This window comes from Mesocricetus auratus, unplaced genomic scaffold (genome assembly GCF_017639785.1).
Source record: "Mesocricetus auratus isolate SY011 unplaced genomic scaffold, BCM_Maur_2.0 Super-Scaffold_100707, whole genome shotgun sequence".
NCBI lineage: Eukaryota > Metazoa > Chordata > Mammalia > Rodentia > Cricetidae > Mesocricetus > Mesocricetus auratus.
In genome coordinates this window covers 4,044,257-4,062,455 of record NW_024429269.1, presented here as the reverse complement: position 1 = coordinate 4,062,455, position 18,199 = coordinate 4,044,257, and the positions used below count along the sequence as shown (strand labels likewise).

General features: G+C 44.4%; 1 protein-coding gene and 1 long non-coding RNA gene across 5 annotated transcripts in view; one reads left to right on the top strand and one right to left on the bottom strand.

The window, feature by feature from the left end:
- The window catches only part of Msra (methionine sulfoxide reductase A), a 317,423-nt gene that overhangs the window by 172,973 nt on the left and 126,251 nt on the right, over positions 1-18,199 (bottom strand). For all 3 annotated transcript variants that reach the window (XM_040740563.1, XM_040740564.1, XM_040740565.1), the window contains exon 2: positions 13,933-14,001. In XM_040740563.1, the coding sequence (XP_040596497.1) occupies positions 13,933-14,001 (69 nt within the window). The remainder of the gene's footprint in view (positions 1-13,932; positions 14,002-18,199) is intronic.
- LOC121137816 overlaps positions 1-18,199 on the top strand; it is a 56,362-nt gene that overhangs the window by 5,395 nt on the left and 32,768 nt on the right. The window lies entirely within an intron of this gene.

Here is an 18,199-nt window from a genome sequence, read left to right as displayed (position 1 = left end):
ATAAAGTATTCTCTTCAGACTCCCCTCTAATGGAATGCATGCCCAGATGTGTGTGTGTCTGCACCACTCAGCATCAGCATCAGGTTTAGGCACTTCTGGGTTCTCACTGCTGCTAAGCTTCAGCCCTTCCCTAGGATTTCTCCCCTAAGTATTTACCAAAAAGTTTCAAGAACTAGAACCCCAAGGCTGGAAGGACTCTGCCTCTACTCTAGCTTAGATGCCTTGTGAATGCTCAAAACTCCTCATGCATCCTGGAAATTGGTTGTCTGGTAAAAGCTCAAGGAACCCAGCTTTTCTCTGTAGATCTGACAACAGCTGGATTGCTCTTCCCCAAACCAAAGCCCCAGAATGCCCCTCTGTCCCTCTAATCCTCCCTTTTGAGGTCACAAATAACAAAGCCTCTCCTCCTTCTGACAACCTGATGACTCACTGGCCATGTGATGACAGCTCTGAGAGTTCCATGGTGCTCTCCTATGCCTTGTGGACTACAAGTCCTCACACCTGCTCCTCACTAGACACCGCTGGGTCCAAGGCCATCTGTTTTCCTCAAGATGTATCCCAGTTAGTCCGTAGCCTTTAAAGGACAGTGGAGCCATGGATGATTCCCCAGGGTTGGTGTGAAGAGGCCTCTGAATTCCCCCGAAAAGAATGTCCCAGGCACATGGAAGCCTGGCTCTGCAACCAGACAGAGCATGTCTCCAGGCAGCTGGAGAACCAGTGGTGTCAAGCTGTGCAGAAGACAGCAAAGGATTTGACAAACACAGACTCTCAATTCCGGGGATGCAAACAGCTCTAGAGGAAGTGAGGCTGGCTGAGAGCACAGGGTGCCAGCACAACCTGACAAGTTTGCTCAGCATCTGGCTGAGCCAAAAATGAGCCCAGAGAAACCAGAACCAACGTTCAGTGTGGCAAAGAGCATCCCTTACTCTCTTCTGCTCCCCAGATTTATCTGTCACAGGCTCTGCACTCTGCAAGGTACTAACAAGTTGGTTTTTCCTTTGAGAGGGGGTAGGAGATCTATGGAATGTCAATGAACAAATGGCCATGACATTTGCAAAAGATGCTAGTAACCACAGAGGGATGCACTCAGTTCCAGCTCCCTCCTAAGGGAGTGCAGGGCATACGGAGGTGGGAATGAGGCCCCAGATGGAGACATTTTCCCGAAAGCTTCCCAAAGCCATCTGTAGCCACCGGGTGCCCCTCTGCTTAGCTTTCTTGAAAAGCAGTAAAATGGCAGAAGACAACTTGGGTCAGCATAAATGGCTCTCCTTATCTCAGAAGAAAGAGGACAGCTGGCAGGGTCAGTGAAAAGCCATCCTTTTCAGTGCACAGGTGGTGAGACAGAGGAACAAGACAGCTGACAAGCTGAGTGTTTGCATGGGGCTGAGCAGCATCAGCGTGACCCCTTGTGACCTGACTGGGCAGGCACCATTTTGCTCTAGAAAGATGGTAAAAGAAACATCAGCAGTGATGAGTTTCTGCTGTTAGTGCAGCCCAAATGTCATGCCAGGAATCCAAGCACAGGCCACAAGCAGCCACATAACCTGGTGGCTCAGAAAGCTCTTACTCTGAGTCACCCTACACCCCCTGCACCATGTGTGAAGCAGTCACTTACCCTGGATTTCTTCCTTCACTTTTCCTAGTTCTCAGTATCTTCCCTAAGGGACATATCCATCTTACAGCACTGTTTGGTATTCAGTAAGTGGTCAATAACTGTTCATTAAATTCAGTAAAGCTACAGGACATGAAAGCAAGCTCAGAAACCAGTGGCATTTCCATACATCATGGGTGACCTAGATTTTAAAACATCCCACTCAACAAGAACCACAGAAATACCTTGGAATAAATTTAAGCGAGAAAGTGGATAAATGATACAATGAAAAAATATAAAACACTGAGGAAAAAAATTGAAATAGACACCAAAAGCAAGAAGATACTTCAGGCTCACATATTAGAATTGGTAGTGTTAAAATGTACAAACTACCCAAAGTGACCAATAAGTTCAATGTAATCCTAACAAAAACACCAATGAATTTCTCTGTGGGGACACCAGACCTTGAGCAGAAACCCACTTCCCCTTCGGCCTGGGAGCAGGCAGCTGTGTAATGTTTACTGAAAACAATTCAGTGCTATAAAACTCTTGATAGGGCTCAGATAAGATACCATGAGATACCATGACTTTCACACCCCCTAAGGCTAGATGCCTCTTCCTGTTCCCCTGCTGTGTCTCCCCTGATTCTGGGGCCTGGGGCCAGAGATTAAACCACCAGCCAGGAGGGTGAGAAGTCTGGAAAGAATTGTATGTAGATGGATGGCAGAAGTCCTTAAAAAGGGAAGCTCTTTTTTCTTGGGGAGACTTCTCCTGAGAGCTCTCTCCTAAGTGGACTGGGGTCTCCTCCTAAGCTGACTTGGGAAGCATAAAGTTTTCTTAAAGCAACCGACCTGTCATCTATCCCGACCACCTTGCTACATTCTCGGATGCAGGCCGCACAGCAGGTGCAACATTTCTCCACCAAAATAGAGAAAGCAGCCAACCCTAAAATCATATCACATCACAAAAGACCACAGTTAAAGCCAACATGAGCAATAAGATTAAAAAAAATAAGTTGTAGGCAGCATAATACAAAACTTCAAAATGCATTACAAAACACACTAAACAAAGCAGTACGATCCTGGTACAACAGCAGACACATGAGCCTATGGAATGGGACAGAGAAACCCAAGGTAACTCCACACAGTAACAGCCACCTGAGCTCTTAACAAAGGCACCAAGAAAATGAGTGAAGATAGAACAATCTGTCAATAAACAATGATGGAAAAGTAGATGGCCATGAAAGTAGCCATGTGAAGGAAAATCCACTCAAAGAGGATGAATTAGAGGTAAATCCAAAACTGAAAACCTTAACATTGCTGGAGGGAAACACGCGGATGCTTCAGGACATTGACATGATAAGTCAATTCGTGGATTAAGGCCTCAAAAACATAAACAAAAGCAGAAAGAGATAGATGGGATTATATCAAATTAAACTGTTTCTGCATAGAAACAGCATGCATGATGGCATAAATGTTTACAAACTATTCATATGATTACAGATTAGCAATCAGAATAAATATGGAGCTCAAGCAGCTCAATAGTAGCTAACAATGATGATGGTAATGATGATTGTGGTGGTGATGATTTTTAAATGGAAAAATTGTCTGAGTGGACATTTCTCAAAAGAATACACACGAGGACAACAAGTATATGAAAACATGCCCAACCTTATTAACTGTTAGGGTAATACAAATCAAAATCTGACTGGAGCTAGAATGCTAAGATCAAGAAGACAAAAAATAGTAATGATAATGTAGAGAATGGCAGCCTTGTGTATGCTGTTAAGAATGTGGGTTGCAGAGAGGGCTCAGTGAATGAAAGGTATTGCTGCAGAACCATGAGGACCTGGGTTCAGATCTTGGTATCCACACAAATAAAAACCAGTAATAACCACACACACACACACACACACACACACACACACACACACACACACAACCACAATACTAAGTGCTGAAGGCAGGAGGATCACTGGGTCCTGCTGACCACCAGTATAGCTGAAAAATGAAGAGGTCTAGGTTCAGCTGTCTAGGAAATGAGACAGAGTGATAGAGGACACTAGACGGCTGCTGCACACTGGTACTCATGCATAACTCCCAACTCATGTCCCCCACAAACACAGAATGGAAGTTGGCACAACCATCATAGAAAACAGTATGGTGGTTCCTCAGTGATCCAGCAGTTCTACTACTGGGATGTCTGTGTTCCTGTGCTCAAGGCCAAAGGAGGTCAAAACGGGCATCAGCTCCCCTGAAACTGGAATAACATACAGTCGTGAGCCACTATGTGGATGCTGGGAATTGAACCAATGCTCTTAACCTTTGAGCTGTTGCTCCAGTTCTCAGATTTCATGGCTAAATAGTATTCTGCTTAGGGTGTTTTATGAGCATGCAACATGATGCACAGACGCACAAGCAGGCACAATATCCATATGGATAAAATAAATAAATCTACAATTTAAAGGAAAATGAAATCCTTTAATTTATAACAATATGGAAGATCATGTATTACATGAAATAGGACAGTGTAATATAAATTATATGGGCAAAATGTCATATGCTGTTTGCACTTGTTGAAAGTGGACTCTGGAATGAGGAAGGTTTCTTGTCAAGTGTGCCGCAAGACTTCCTGTCCTGGAAAAAGCTAGGTCCTCGTCCTATAGTACTGAGAAAGTAGAACAGTTAAGGATATTAAGACAATGCAATCTTGATCTCCAAGTGGAGCAATAACAGGCTGTAAATTCTCTCTACCAAACATTAGCATCTTGCTAACTAATCCCTGCATGTTGGATTAGTGTGCACGTGTGCACGTGTGCACGTGTGTGTGTGTGTGTGTGTGTGTGTGCAGATTTGTAGACACCAGAGTTGGGTGTCATTCCTTGAGTACAGTCTACTTTGTATTTTGAGACAGGGTCTCTCATCAGCCTGAAGCTCAACAATCAGGCTTAGGCTTGCCAGGCAGCGAGCCACAGAGATCCACCAATCTCCACCTGCACAGAGCTGGGCTTATATGTATGTGTCACCATGCTCAGGGTCCTTCCCATAGGTTCTGGGAATCTAACTCAAGGGCCTCATACTTGTAAGGCAAGCTCTTTACTGACTGAGCTATCTCTCTAGCGCCCTCCCATAGTTTATTAATCTTTTCAAACTATTTTTATTAATTCATCTTTTAAAAATAAAAACGATATAATTATAGCATACAATGTATTAACTTTTGTATCCACTGTGGAGTGGTTAAATCAAGCTAATTAACATATCATCCTATGTATTTACCATTTGGGGGGGTGGTAAGTCAGCCTGATATCTACTCTCTAACAATTTCCTGGTATCCGTTATATCAACTATAGTCACATCTTGTAGGAGAGCTCTTTTGGATGTGACCATTTTGCATCAGAGTGACATTTTACATTCTCTGACAAGTGTCCCTCCACCTTTGTTTTGCACCCCATCCCCAGGCTCTGGCATCCACTATTCTACTCTCTGCTTCTATGAGGTCACCTTTTCTGGATTTCTCATGTGAGATGATGGTGGCACCATCCTTCTGTGCCTGGTTTACCAACCGAGTGTAATGTCCTTCAGGCTCCTTCATGTTACGCTAATGTTGGAGCTTCCTTCAGCATGAATGCCGATTCTGTTTGCACTTTTTTTTAACCCATTCACCCACTGATGGGGCTTTCAGGTTGATACTTACTTTGCCTCTCTTGGAAAATATAAACAGTAAAGAGTGTTGGGAGAGAAGTGGGGGACCAGTACTTATGTTTTACTGGGGCCTGGGTAGGTGCAAATGTTCTGGAAAGCAAAATAGCAGTGCCTAAAAATCTCCAAAGAACCCCCAGAAGGGTATTGTATCCTGGGTATAGTCACCAGAAGAGCTCAAATCAAGGATTCAAAAAGGTCTGCACATGTGTTCCTCTGAGCACTGTTGAAAACAGCAAGAGGCAGATACTACCCAGTTGCTTGTGGATGACTAGCATAGATAAGTAAACTGTGGTCCATACATACAACAGGATATTATAACTCAGCCTTAGAAAGGAAGACATGTAGCATACACTTGTGACACAGATGGACGGTGAGATACTCTGTTGTGTGAAACAAGCTAGTCACAAACAGGTATTGCTTCACTACACACCTAGACACCTACAAAAGTCAGACTGATGGAGACAGAGGCATGGTGGGAATTATCAGGGGCTAGGGAAAGGTGGGTTGAGGACAAGTGTTTAACAGCCATAGAACTTCAGTCTGGGATGCAGGATGGTAAAGACTCCTAACATTGTGAATGTGTTTACCAACACAAAACTGTTAAAACGGGAACTTCTGTATATATTAGTTACCAAGCATTATATCATACAACTGATTTTACTTCATGTTGCTGTTAGAAAACACCAAGGCAAATTCCTGCTGTTTCATAAATCATACATTTATAAGTATGGCTTACATTCCTCATTTGTATCATTCTTTAAAATTTTGATCACATTTATTTATGTATATGGGTGTACTTGGAAGTGGGCACACATGTGCCACAACAAACATGTGGGAGTCAGAGAACAATTTATGGGAGTTGGTTCTCTCCTTCACCATGTGGGTCCCAGGGATTGAACTCAGGTCCTCACTCAGGCTTGGTGGCAAGTGCCTTCACCATCTCTGCAGTCCTCATTTTTCTTTGATCTAGCAAAGTTCAGACATATGTTGCTTTACTACACCTTGTACATGTTTTCATGTGTTTTACAATCATCAAGACCGAGAAATAGCTGGGGAGAATGCAGGCAAGAGAAAGAATGTCATGTTGTATATTACCTGGATTCGATCCAGTGCATTCAGGTTTTCTCAGACATGCTAGCCAGGGGCTTCAGGTTCAGCTCAGTGGTAGCATGCTTGCCAGGCATGCACAAAGCCCTGAATTTGAGCCCCAGTATTCAGAAATAAAATGCCAGTTTGGTTCACTGGGGCTGAATAATCAATTCAGTTTTTGCAGTTGTCTACATCTGTTTACTGTCTGTGAAACGTGAGTTTGGAAAGAAACAATAGAAACACAACTGCTCCTCTGGCCTGTTTTTTTTTTTTTTTTTTTTTTTGCATGTTTTCTCTCAGATATTTGAGAAATGTCTGCCACATCTGTAAAATGAATTGATCCTTTTCCTATTATAAAAAATGAAAAGAACAGGCCTGTTGGGTGGGGATTAGGGGCAAAGGAGGATAATAACATTCATAACCAGTTGGTTCCATAGCTGAGGCCAAAGCTCTCTGCTGGGCTTAGGAGGGAGCCTGGGCTGGACTAGTTCAGTCCAGTGTGAGAACACTTTGCCAAAAGGTCAGTACTGGGATCTGGGTGATGGGAAGTCAGTTCTCAGCTGTGACATAAGGCTGTCACTCTCAGTGTCCTTGAGACAACGGTCTTGTCTTGTATTAAGAAGGAGGGATGCCAGAGACAATGGAGTTGAATGAACCTTGGCAGGGAGGGGTGGCTCAACAGACACTCTAGTGAGCCAATGAGCAGTGCTGTGGTGATCTCATGAGGCATTCTTTACAATAGTCTGACCCAAGTCCCATTCTGCTCTAGTCCTCTCCTGTAGGTGGACTTTTCTTTCCCAACGTCCAGTTCCCAAATAACCAACATGGAGACTCAATGTGAATTATAAATGCTTGGTCAATAGTTGAGGCTTATTACTAACTAGCTCTTACAACTTAAATGAACCCATTTCTATTAATCTACATCCTGCCATGTGATGCTACCTCTCTGTCATCTTGCACCTCCTCTGTGTCTCTCTGGCAATTCCTCTGACTCTGCCCTTCTTACTCCCAGTGTCTTTAGTCTGGTTCTCCTGCCTAACCTTATCTTGTCCAGCTATTGGCCCATCAGCTTCTTTATTAATCCAATCACAGAGACATATACTCACATAGTGTAAAGGAATATTCCACACTCCCCTTTTCATCCCAGGGATTGCACAAAAGAGGGACAGGAAACTCCTCTAGTAGCACCCTTGATTTCTGTGACACAAACCCACTGGGACTCCCCAGACCTTTCTGGATCTCTTCCCAGATGTTCTATTGGGATGGTCTACCTCTGGGCCCTTTTACACATTGTAAATAAGTGACTGGTAGAAAAGTGATATCTAAATCAATAAAGTGTTACTGTCATCTCACTCCAGCCCAAAACCATCCTTCAAATACAGACAATCCCACCTTAACTCTAGTTCCCAGATCCTACCAGGACGTTCCACCTAAAGCCCCCAGGCCCATGAAAGCTACGGAGGCAGCCCATCCCCAAATTCTAAAATTACACAACTTTTTTTTTTGTAAATTGAGTGCATGGTTCTCATAGATGAACTCTGTAGAAGACAGCATTGTGTCACAATGTTAAAAAGTTGACAATGCCTGTAAGAATCATGTCTCTTCTCCCCACTTCAGACAAGCTTCCTCTCAAAACAACATGGATGCCCCTCCCGGGTCACACGAGAGGCCCAGGTTCAGAGGCCTCTGGCCCCATCCCTGTGTCACCAGGCCTGTCTACAATCAGGAATAAAATGGAAGTCAATACCATCAACATGTGAAAAGGATATGAAAAACAAACTTGCCTTAAAATATATTTCCAAAGCTAGGGATGCAATTGGAAAGAGGTTTGCTTAGCAAGCAGGAAGCCCTGGACTCCGTCTCCAGTACTGTATAAAGCATACATGATGGTGGCGGTACAGGCCTATAATCCTGGCACTCAGAAGTTAGAGGGAGAAGGCTCATGAGATCAAGATCATCCTTATCCTCATCTACTAGCTACTCAGGGAGTTCAGAGTCAACCTGGGGTATATGAGATCCTGTCTCAAAAAAGAAAAAAAGGCTCCAGTGGTTAAGGACTGTCCTGTGAGGTGCTTCAGGCCCCACCTCTAATTACCCATTGTTTCTCCATCTTGGAAGCTAACTCCAGTCCTCAGCATGCTGGCCCATCAGTCTTGTGGGCATAGATGAACTGCTTAATTACAAACATTCGCCCCAGCCTTTCCCCTGGAATTCGTGGCTGCCACTCTTCTGCTCCCAGACCCAGCTTCAGTAGTTTTCAGTCAAGGTTCAGGGAGAAACTCTCCACACTGGGATTTGATTATTTACCAACATAATGTTGGCTGTGAGCCAGGAGACACCAATACATTTTCCTTTGAAGCCTGACATATTGCCTGCTGTTCCTAAGTCTGTTTTCTCGGCTGGCCAACAAATAACCAGGACTGTTTAAAGAAAAAAAAAATCACAATTTGAGGTTCGGGGGAGGTGTTCTTGTGATGAGTTTCTCATAGACATACTGATCTCATTCTCGAAAGGTGATGAAGGTGTCCCCGGGAGTGGGACACACCCATGGGCCTCTGACACCTGCTGGTCCCCGCACCCCTTAGACTGTTCTCTCTGTACATTGCTCCAGGAAAGGCCTGCAAAGGCCTGCAAAGGACTAGAGTCAACAGTAGCAGGTGGTGAGGATATCAGCATGTCCCCCGGTGTCTTAGACTTCAGTGCTTTCCGTGTTGAAGGGCCCCCAAGACAATCTGACATAGATCACAGGCCTCTCAGAGGCTGGTTGTCCCAAAAAAGCTACTGTCAGGCTATCAAAAACCTAAGGGACAATAAGGGACAGCAGCTGCGGTCGCTTCCTAACAATTCTGCCACATTGGAGTTCTCCTTGAAGGATCCTACCTCTGAATAGCCTAGATGTGGGCTTTGAAATAAGAAGATAAGAGTTTTGAATAGGAAATAATTTTTAAGTAATAGGTTTATTAGGGCTGGTTGTAGTGGTGACACACTTTTAATCCCAATACTTAGGGGGCAGAGGCAGGTGGATCTCTGAGTTCAAGGCCAGCCTGTTCTACAGGGTGAGTTCCAGGATAGCCAGGATTACACAGAAAACCCTGTCACAAATAAAACAAACAAAAAACCAAAACAACAGCAAAACCCCTGAGTTCAGAGCCTCAGTGCTCACACTTAAAACAAACATGTGGGCATGGTGGAATATGCCTGTAAACCCAGCACTAGGGAGACTAAAGCTAGGAGGATCCCCAGAGCTCACTGGCCAAGCAGCCCAGCTAATTTGTGAGCTTCAGGTTCAGGGAGACACCATGTCTCCAAAGATCAAGTTGAGCACCATAGAGGAAGACACCTAACACAAACTCGTGGCCTCTGTATGTACTCCACACACATGCACATGCATCACACACACACACACACATTTTTAAAAAGCAAATAGGGCCGGGCGTTGGTGGCACACGCCTTTAATCCCAGCACTCAGGAGGCAGAGGCAGGCGGGGAGAGAGAGAGAGAGAGAGAGAGAGAGAGAGAGAGAGAGAGAGAGAGAGAGAGAGAGAGAGAGAGAGGAGAGAGGAGAGAGGAGAGAGGAGAGAGGAGAGAAAAGCAAATAGGTTTGCTACTTTGAGCCACAGTAAACTCTCACTAATTGGATGGAAGTCTATTTAACCCCTGCCTGTGTGGATTAGAAACGTGTAGCTTGACTCTTTGCAGTGATGGAGAGTTCATCAGCTCACATCACTGGGCAGTATGAGTACAATGCAAAAAGTACAAGTAATAGTCAGTTCTCCAACTCACACTGGAAGGCCTTGCAATAGATTTTAGAAATGGGAACTGACTTTTAATTTGAAGGCATACAAAGATTTCCGTACTAAGGAAAGTCTTCTAAGTTGGCTCAAGCAGATGAGCTGATAAAGGAACAACATGACAACACGCACTGACTTGCAACTTTCTTAAACCTCAGTCTACATACCTTAGTATATTATTTTCAATGTCAACTCATTCCATGTGTATTTAAGCGTTATATTCCAGTAATCTGAACCCCTATCAGCTTAGATCTTATTTTAGTATAATTTCTAGTTCTTTTCTTTAAAAAAGAGTTTAAGACAGGGTTCTCCTTTTCTCACTGTACAGCCCAGGCTGACATGGAGTTTGTGATCCTCCTGTCTCAAGCCCCTTCAGACTGGCATTACAGGTGTGTACCTCAAATGCAGTTTAGCTATTGTTTTCAAGGGTAAGTTTTTCTATTTGGGAATGTCAGAGTGTGGGTAGCAAATACATGCTCGAAGACTGTACTTTAAAGTTTTTTTTAATTATGTATATGGATGCGTGCCTATGTGTAAGCATGTATGTGCATGTGAGTACAGGTATGTACATGCAGAGGCCAGAAGAGAGCATTGGATCCCCCAGGAGCTGCAACTACAGACAGTTGTGAACTACCTGACTTGGGTGCTGGGAACCAAACTCAGGTCCTCTGCAAAAGCACTGTACTCTTACACATTGAGCAACCTCTCTAGCCCCTAAAGTTTTGAATAGTTCATCTTTCAGTTCTAGTTTGTGATAGAATCTCATGCCCTTTCCTCTACTGCCCATGCTTCTCCATTAATACATTTTCATTTTATTTGCTCTGATGGATCCTCTTGTCTGCGGAGTGTTTTCCATAGATGTTCTGGACTGACAATACTCCCCCAGCCCCAGAAGGCTGCAGCCTGATGCTCTGCTGGACAGAGTGGTCCACAGTCAACAGCTGTCACTTTCATTAATGTACTGGGAGCAGAGAAAACCTTCCTGAGACAGGCATGGAGGGCTCGCTAAAGATGTCCTCACGTGGGAAAAAGTAGGCTCTCAGCTTGGGTGCATCTTGAATCTCCAGATGAAATGCTTCAATGCCTCTGCCCGCTTCACAGGACTGCTGTACAGATTAGAGGGGGGGCAGCCACAGGGCACTCAGACGTCACAGACAGAGTCCTTGCATAATGCAAAATGTTCAGTTCCACTTTGGCAGAGTGTGAGCGCCCTCTAACCTGAAAGTGGACATCATGGGCACACCAGAGCCTGTGGCCTCTCTCATTAACACTGGCCCAGCCGGTGAAGGGAGGGGGAGAAGACTTGGAGGAAAAATTCCCAGATGGACCGCAGAAGACAGAATTAAAATGTCTTGAGTTAAAGATAATTGGCAACGACTGAATGACAGGAACTATGTTTAAGGAGCCATCTCTGACCACTGGGCACAATACATTTCTGTATTTTTTTACACAAGAATGTGCCTTGATCCCTCCAAGCTGATCTAAAAGCATAACTGTAGCTCAGCAGTCACCAGCAGAGTGGATTAAACCAATAAAGCTGCCATGTAGACATCATTTTGCTTGGCATGTTCAAATCTTCTGCCACTAGATGAAGTTACAGTTGGTGGCACTATTTTGGCATAATGTATTGAGACCTCCAAGGCTGAAGGGGGAGTTTGGACAGGTAAGAAGCACCCCTGTTGCTCTGGGTAACTGACAGGCAGGCAGATGCAGCCATCGCTGACCCTGTTATTTGCTACTAAAATCGAAAGGGGGAGGGAGCCGGAGGAGACTTTCACTCCAAACAGCATTTTCCCAGCAAAAGCTGCATCTCAAGAGTCCTTCAGAGCACTCTGGGAATGCATAGGAGTTTATGAATCAATTTACTAAATTGGCTTGGCTGGAAATCATGCTTTTGTGTGTGGATCTGGCTGAAAGGTATTTTTTTAATCTATCGGGCCCCAGCAGGGCTCCCTCACGCAGTGTAGAGAAAGGTGACATCAGGAAGAGGATGTTAGCTCCAAGCCAAGTGGAGTCCAGCTCAAACCTGAGCTCCAAAGGCCCAGCAGCCCTGGTTAAGTCACATGACATCTCTGAGTTAACTGCCTAGTGAGCCCACCAGCCTCTTGAAGTGCCGGCAGGATAAGTGCCCTGTGTATCTCAGAGTCAAGTGCTGTCTCGATCTGACCTTTTCAGTACAGCTATAAGCAACCCAGGATGACGGTTCTCCCCACGCCACCGTTCTCTCATCTACCATAGGCCAGTAGACAAGTGACATAAACGGAGCAGAGCTCTGCATATACTTAACCAAACCAGGACCTTCATTTCAGCAGCAGAGAGCCAAGCTGCATTAACAAAGACTGAATTTTTAGATGTCAGGCTTATGCTACTTTCAGTTCTGTTTGTTTAAGGAAGGCCTCAAATGCATAGCAATCCTTCTACCTTTGCCTTCCAAGTGCTGGAATTGTAGGCGTTGCTACCACACCTGGCTGTCAACCATCTTTCTGTCACATCACACCTATTGGCCACTCAGCCAATTACAGCACATTTTGTAGGCTCACACTTGAGCTTGAGTAGGAAGGAGAAAGAACAAAGGTTACAGACCTAGAGACATCTCATGGTTCACTCAACAGAAAGCTAAGAAGTGTCTTGGTGATGTTTTAGTAAACCTCTGAAAACCAATATGGAATGGAAAAGAAAAGGAATCTTGACATGGAGTTATATGCCCCCGTGTTTCCAACTCTGAGGTCAATGTGTGTTAGTTCCCACTGCACTGCAGGAGACAGAGGCCTGTTAGGACAGGCCTATGTCATTTCTCTCTCTCAACAAGGTATTTATTAGTTATCATTGTGTCAAAAAAAATGCCTGAGAAAATACATCATTGCTCATGGCTTGAGTCCATGATGGCTTGGCCCATGCTGGCGAGGCCCAGCACCATAGTGTGGAGGCTGTGGCACAGCAGAGCTGCTGATCTCCTGGTGGCTGGCAAGCAGAGATGGGGGCGGACAGGCTACGGTCCCAGTAGATCAGAGCAGCCTTCCCTGAGAGGACCTCAGGGCATTGCTGGAGAGAAAATCCCAGAGGCAGGAGCAAGGATGGGCAGAAGGGAGCTGGTGTGAAGAAGGGAAGGAGGGGGGAGGCGGGGAAGGCGAAGATCTGCCAGAAGCAGGGACATCTGGAAGGCCATGTGAGAGATAGACACTATGGAGGCGGAAAGGTGGACAAAGAAGACTTCGCTAAATGGTTCAGAATTGGTCAAAAATAAATGGATTGATAAATAAGAAAATTTTAAAATCACAACTGTAATTTTTAGGTATATAACCAAGAATTGGACTCGGCTCTGCTTGAAATATTTTTAATTAATATTTTCTACCAATGAATGTACTCAATTCATGGAGAAGAAAGAGACCATCCAATTAGGATGGGGTGGTAATAATGACTCCAAACAACTTGATAAAAGTTGTACATCTATGTGAAAAAGAAAGAAAAGCTCAAACCCTAAATTAATTAGGTTAATTCACACTGTGGACAAAAGAAATTGCAAATTTACAGTATGATATCTAGGCTGTCAAAGTTAGACAAGAAAACATACTGATTCTACAAAGTAAGTATTCCTGGGCCCAGAAATTACTAAGAATTCAAGAGTTTTCTTGGCTGTAATGACTTGTAAATATCTAGAAGAGCCCAGATTTTGAAGCCCTGAGGACACTTACTACAGCTAAGAAAGTTGGCAGGAAGCTTTGCACAGTATTTGGGTTTTCTTTCTGAGTTGATATCTTACCAAATACAGCCATCTGTGTTCCCTCTGGGAAAGGTTCAACCGTTCTGTTGCCACTGACATGGTGTTTGGCTGGAAAAAGAAAGAAAGAAATGTGAGTTTAAGTGTAAAGTTTGACATGCATACTAACACATGTCATTAAATGTGTCAGTGAGCCTGTTTCTCTTCAGGAGTTAGGAACACACCAAAGCTTACCCTCTTAAGAGAATTTCAATCACCTGGTTTCTTTAAAGCTGTGTGTGTGCATGCACTTGTGTGCATGTATGCCAGGTTGCATGTGGGGTTGAGGAAGTAGGCATGTGTATGTGTGCATGTGTATGATGTAGATGTGGTGGCCAGAAGTTAAGCCTTGGACACCATTCCTCAGGTGTGATCCACTTTGCTTTGTATTTTATTTCTGATTTGTTTTGTTTTGAGGCAGGGTCTCTCACTGGCCTAGACTGATCTCACCAGTTTGGCAAGGCTGGCTGGCTGGCTGGTCAAGGAGCCTAAAAGATCACACCTGTCCCTGCCTCCCAGCACAGGGATTAAAAGTACATGCCACCAAATCCAGCTTCTTACATGGGTTCTAGGAATCACACCCAGGTCCCCAGGCTTGCAGGGAAGCACTCTTCTGACTGGACCATCTACCTAACCCTTTACTTGGGTTTCAATCTCAATGATAGGGCAACTTAGACAGCAAACTCTGACATGTTGTTTTGTAAATGAATGTGTCAGGGTCCAAGTTCTTACAGCCCTAGGCAATTGAAAAATGCTGAATCCCTGGTCAGAGGTTCCCTACTGAAGCTGACTAACCCCCAGAGATCAAGGAAATTCTTGAAATCCAGGTTGAGGGGGGATGTCTCCCCCTGACGATGTCCAACAATCAGTATATTGATAAAGTTGGTATTCAAGCAAGAAGTGCAGCTGGAGACCATGACATCCCACTGTGATTCTAGCACTATTCCAGGGCTACTGTTTTGGGAACTCATGGATATCCAGTGCTTATTAGCCACCCTTTAGCCCTGAAGTCCCGTCACCAGCACAAAGTAGAGACGTAATGAGCCTCCAGATTAAAGCTTCCACCATACACCTGTTATCAAGACCCACAAGCAGAGAACTCTGGAGAATGCTCCATCTGATCACATTTGGCAGTAACCTTGGTGATGTTCAAATATGATTATTTACATAGGAGGAACAGCTACATCATGACATTCAGGCTCCTCATGACTTTAGGGTCACATAGGTCTACTAAGCTCTGGCAAAGAGCAACAAAGATACAAACTGAGTGGGCGCCGAAGTATATTGGTGGGCACAGAACTTCCTGGTCCAGGTGTGATGAGGAATGACACTAGGTTGAGATGGGGACCATGCCACAGGAAACCTTAAGCTCTTATCCAAACTGTGGGCTCCTCAGCACCCTTTGCAGCATTGCCTAGGTGATGTAGACCCCATGCGTCTGTGAGGCCCCTTTTAGTTCACCAGATTCCATAAGTTTATGTCAGGGTTTTCTATTGGTTTGCAAGTAACAAAATCAGGGAAAAGGGAAGGGAACAGCGCAGAGTAGAGACAGACAGCTGGCAGGCTCAGTAACTTCCAGTGGCCCTCAGCCACTATTGGACATATGGAGGCCTGATAGAAGTTTCCAGGTGACCCTGACAGGTTCACTCATATGGTTAAACTCCCTGCATCCCTGTAAATACATGGAGGTCAAGGCTCTGCCTTACGAGTAGCTCAGGACCATCTCTTAACCCTGACCCATGAGTTTGGAATGTCACTTTTACCCATGCCAAGAAATCAGAAACTCCTTCCTTTAACCCACTAACCCTACCTATAAGAGTTTAACCTGAGAAAATATGTAGATGGGAAAAAAGAGGATATACATAACAACACATAAAGTTCTACTTGTCATAAGGAAACCTCACAAACTGCTTAGAGTCAGAGGAGCTGTAATCACTAGCACATTACACTCAAGGGACCAACTTAGCTTTCCTTCATAGCTTAGGAGCTTTAAGGAGATCTTCAAGAGGTACCTCTTCCCAAGGTTATGTTAGAGGAAAGCTGACTTAGTGAAGGATTGCAGTAGTGCCACTGCCTAAAAGTTGACCAAGAGACTCTCAGTGGGGCAGCTTTTCATGAGTTCTCCATGCTGTTGGTGGTCTAGCCAGCCTATGTTCCTGTGAGTAGATCCAGTAGACTCACTGGGTCACCAAGCTAGACTTGGATGAAGTCCTTACTTGGCTTGTTGGTGCCCCCTCTACCTGGGCTGCACAGATGTGACAGCAATGTATCTGAATCACCACTTACTTAGAACAATGAAGAAATATAATATCTCAGTACTGGCAGGAGGAAACAGTTTCATTGCACCATTCATGTGGACTGCAAGGCAACAAACTGAAATGAGAATTCTGAGAGGGAAGTGAAACCAGTGAATGTGTAGGGTATTTCTTTTTACTCGGTGCTGCCTTTGTCATTGTTAGATGCTTATTCTCATAGATTTCTCTGTATACTTTTTCCTTTAGCAATTTGTTTTCTGGGCAGGTCAAGGCTAATCTATAGTCCAGGTGAAGCTCACACTTATAAGAGAAGGAGTGTCTTCTGTGGTATTGTGGTGGCATAGGAGATGGTTCCAGACCACCAGGCCATCCTCCCCTGCCACACACACACACAGACTCTCACCGCCCCCTTGGGTTTGCTTCTTGCTTCTATACTACCCACACATAATATGTCCCTGAGTCTCTCTAACTTCACCTTCCCATTACCATGCAAATTGGCCTGGACTCAGTGCCCTTGACCTTTCTGTCTGGCCTCCTGTGGCTTGTATCCCTTGCCCATTCACTCTTCCCAGTGTAACCACAACTATCTTTTAACATGAAGAAAAACCTACATTATATGACATAAACTCCAAAGTACCCTCCCATGTCCATCAAAATTGTTGTTGCCAAAGAAAAAAAATCTGAGCAATCAGCACCAGGGAGGAATGGATCATTTGGCTCAGTCTCAGAGTCTTGGTCTGTCAGGGTGGGAAGGCAAAATGGAACAGAGTAACTTCATCATGGCAGCCAGGAAACAGAGAGTACATGTGTTTATGCGCTCTTTCCCCTTTCCTCTTACATTCTACTAGGAACCCAAGCTACATGGTGATGCCACTCACAGTCAAGGAGGTTCCACACCACTTTTGTTAATGGGATCACCCTCATAGAAACAACCAGGGGCATGCTTTATGAGCCTTCTAGGCAAGTCTCAATGCAATCAGGTTGACAGTCAAGATTAACCACATGTTCCCCATCTCTGCTGACTTCCCATTACTCTGGGGCTAGTGTCAATGCTTCTGCTAACCTTCAAGGACCTGTAAGGACTGACTACAAAGTCTCTCCTCCCTCCACTACCTTGATCACTAGGGATGCACCCAACATTTGTGTTACTACATGGACAAAGACCAAATCTCCCAGCTTAGGAGGACAGTAGCCACATCCTACATCTCATCGTTTGATGATCCCAGCATGCAGTCACACAGAGGTTTTCAGTATTTGTTAAGCTAATAGATGAAGTAAATGGCATTTAAAAGTCTCTTCAAGCCAATATGAAAGATATGTCTGATTTAATCTAGTAGATACACACACACACACACACACACACACACAGCTATATTACTTTATGGAAGACAGTCTGAGAAATGGATTAATACACACCATTCTGTAAGTTTACACAAACTAAAGTTGGCCAAGACATTACTAACTTTACAGTGAAATCTTAGGTCACCATCAACTGTGGTCTGATATGATTCAAATATTGTTGTGACATATGACCAGATGGATTATATCTGTCTGTGTACATGTATATGTGTGGAGTGGGTGTACGTGTATTTGTGTTGAATCAATGTGGAGACCAAAGAAAAACCTCAACTGTCATCCCTCAAGTGCCACCTGTCTTATTTTTGAGACATTGTCTTTCACTGGCCTGGAAGACACCAATTATGTTAGGCTGCCTGGCCAGCAAGCCCCTGAGATCCACCTATAACTGCCTCCCCAGCACTAGAGAGGCAAGTACACACTACCATGTCTGACTTTCCTTAGTGTATTCACTTACTTATGCATGCAAGGCAAGTACTTCAGTAACTAAGTTGTTAAGAGAAGCTTTTTCTTTAAGAGAAACCTTCCCGCCAGCCTGGTTCTAGAGCCACATCAGTCCCAAATAAACACACAGGAGGCTATATTAATTATGAAGCTGTTGGCCTTGCTTGTTTCTTACTGGCTAGCTCTGACTTAAGTAATTACCCCATAATTGTTAA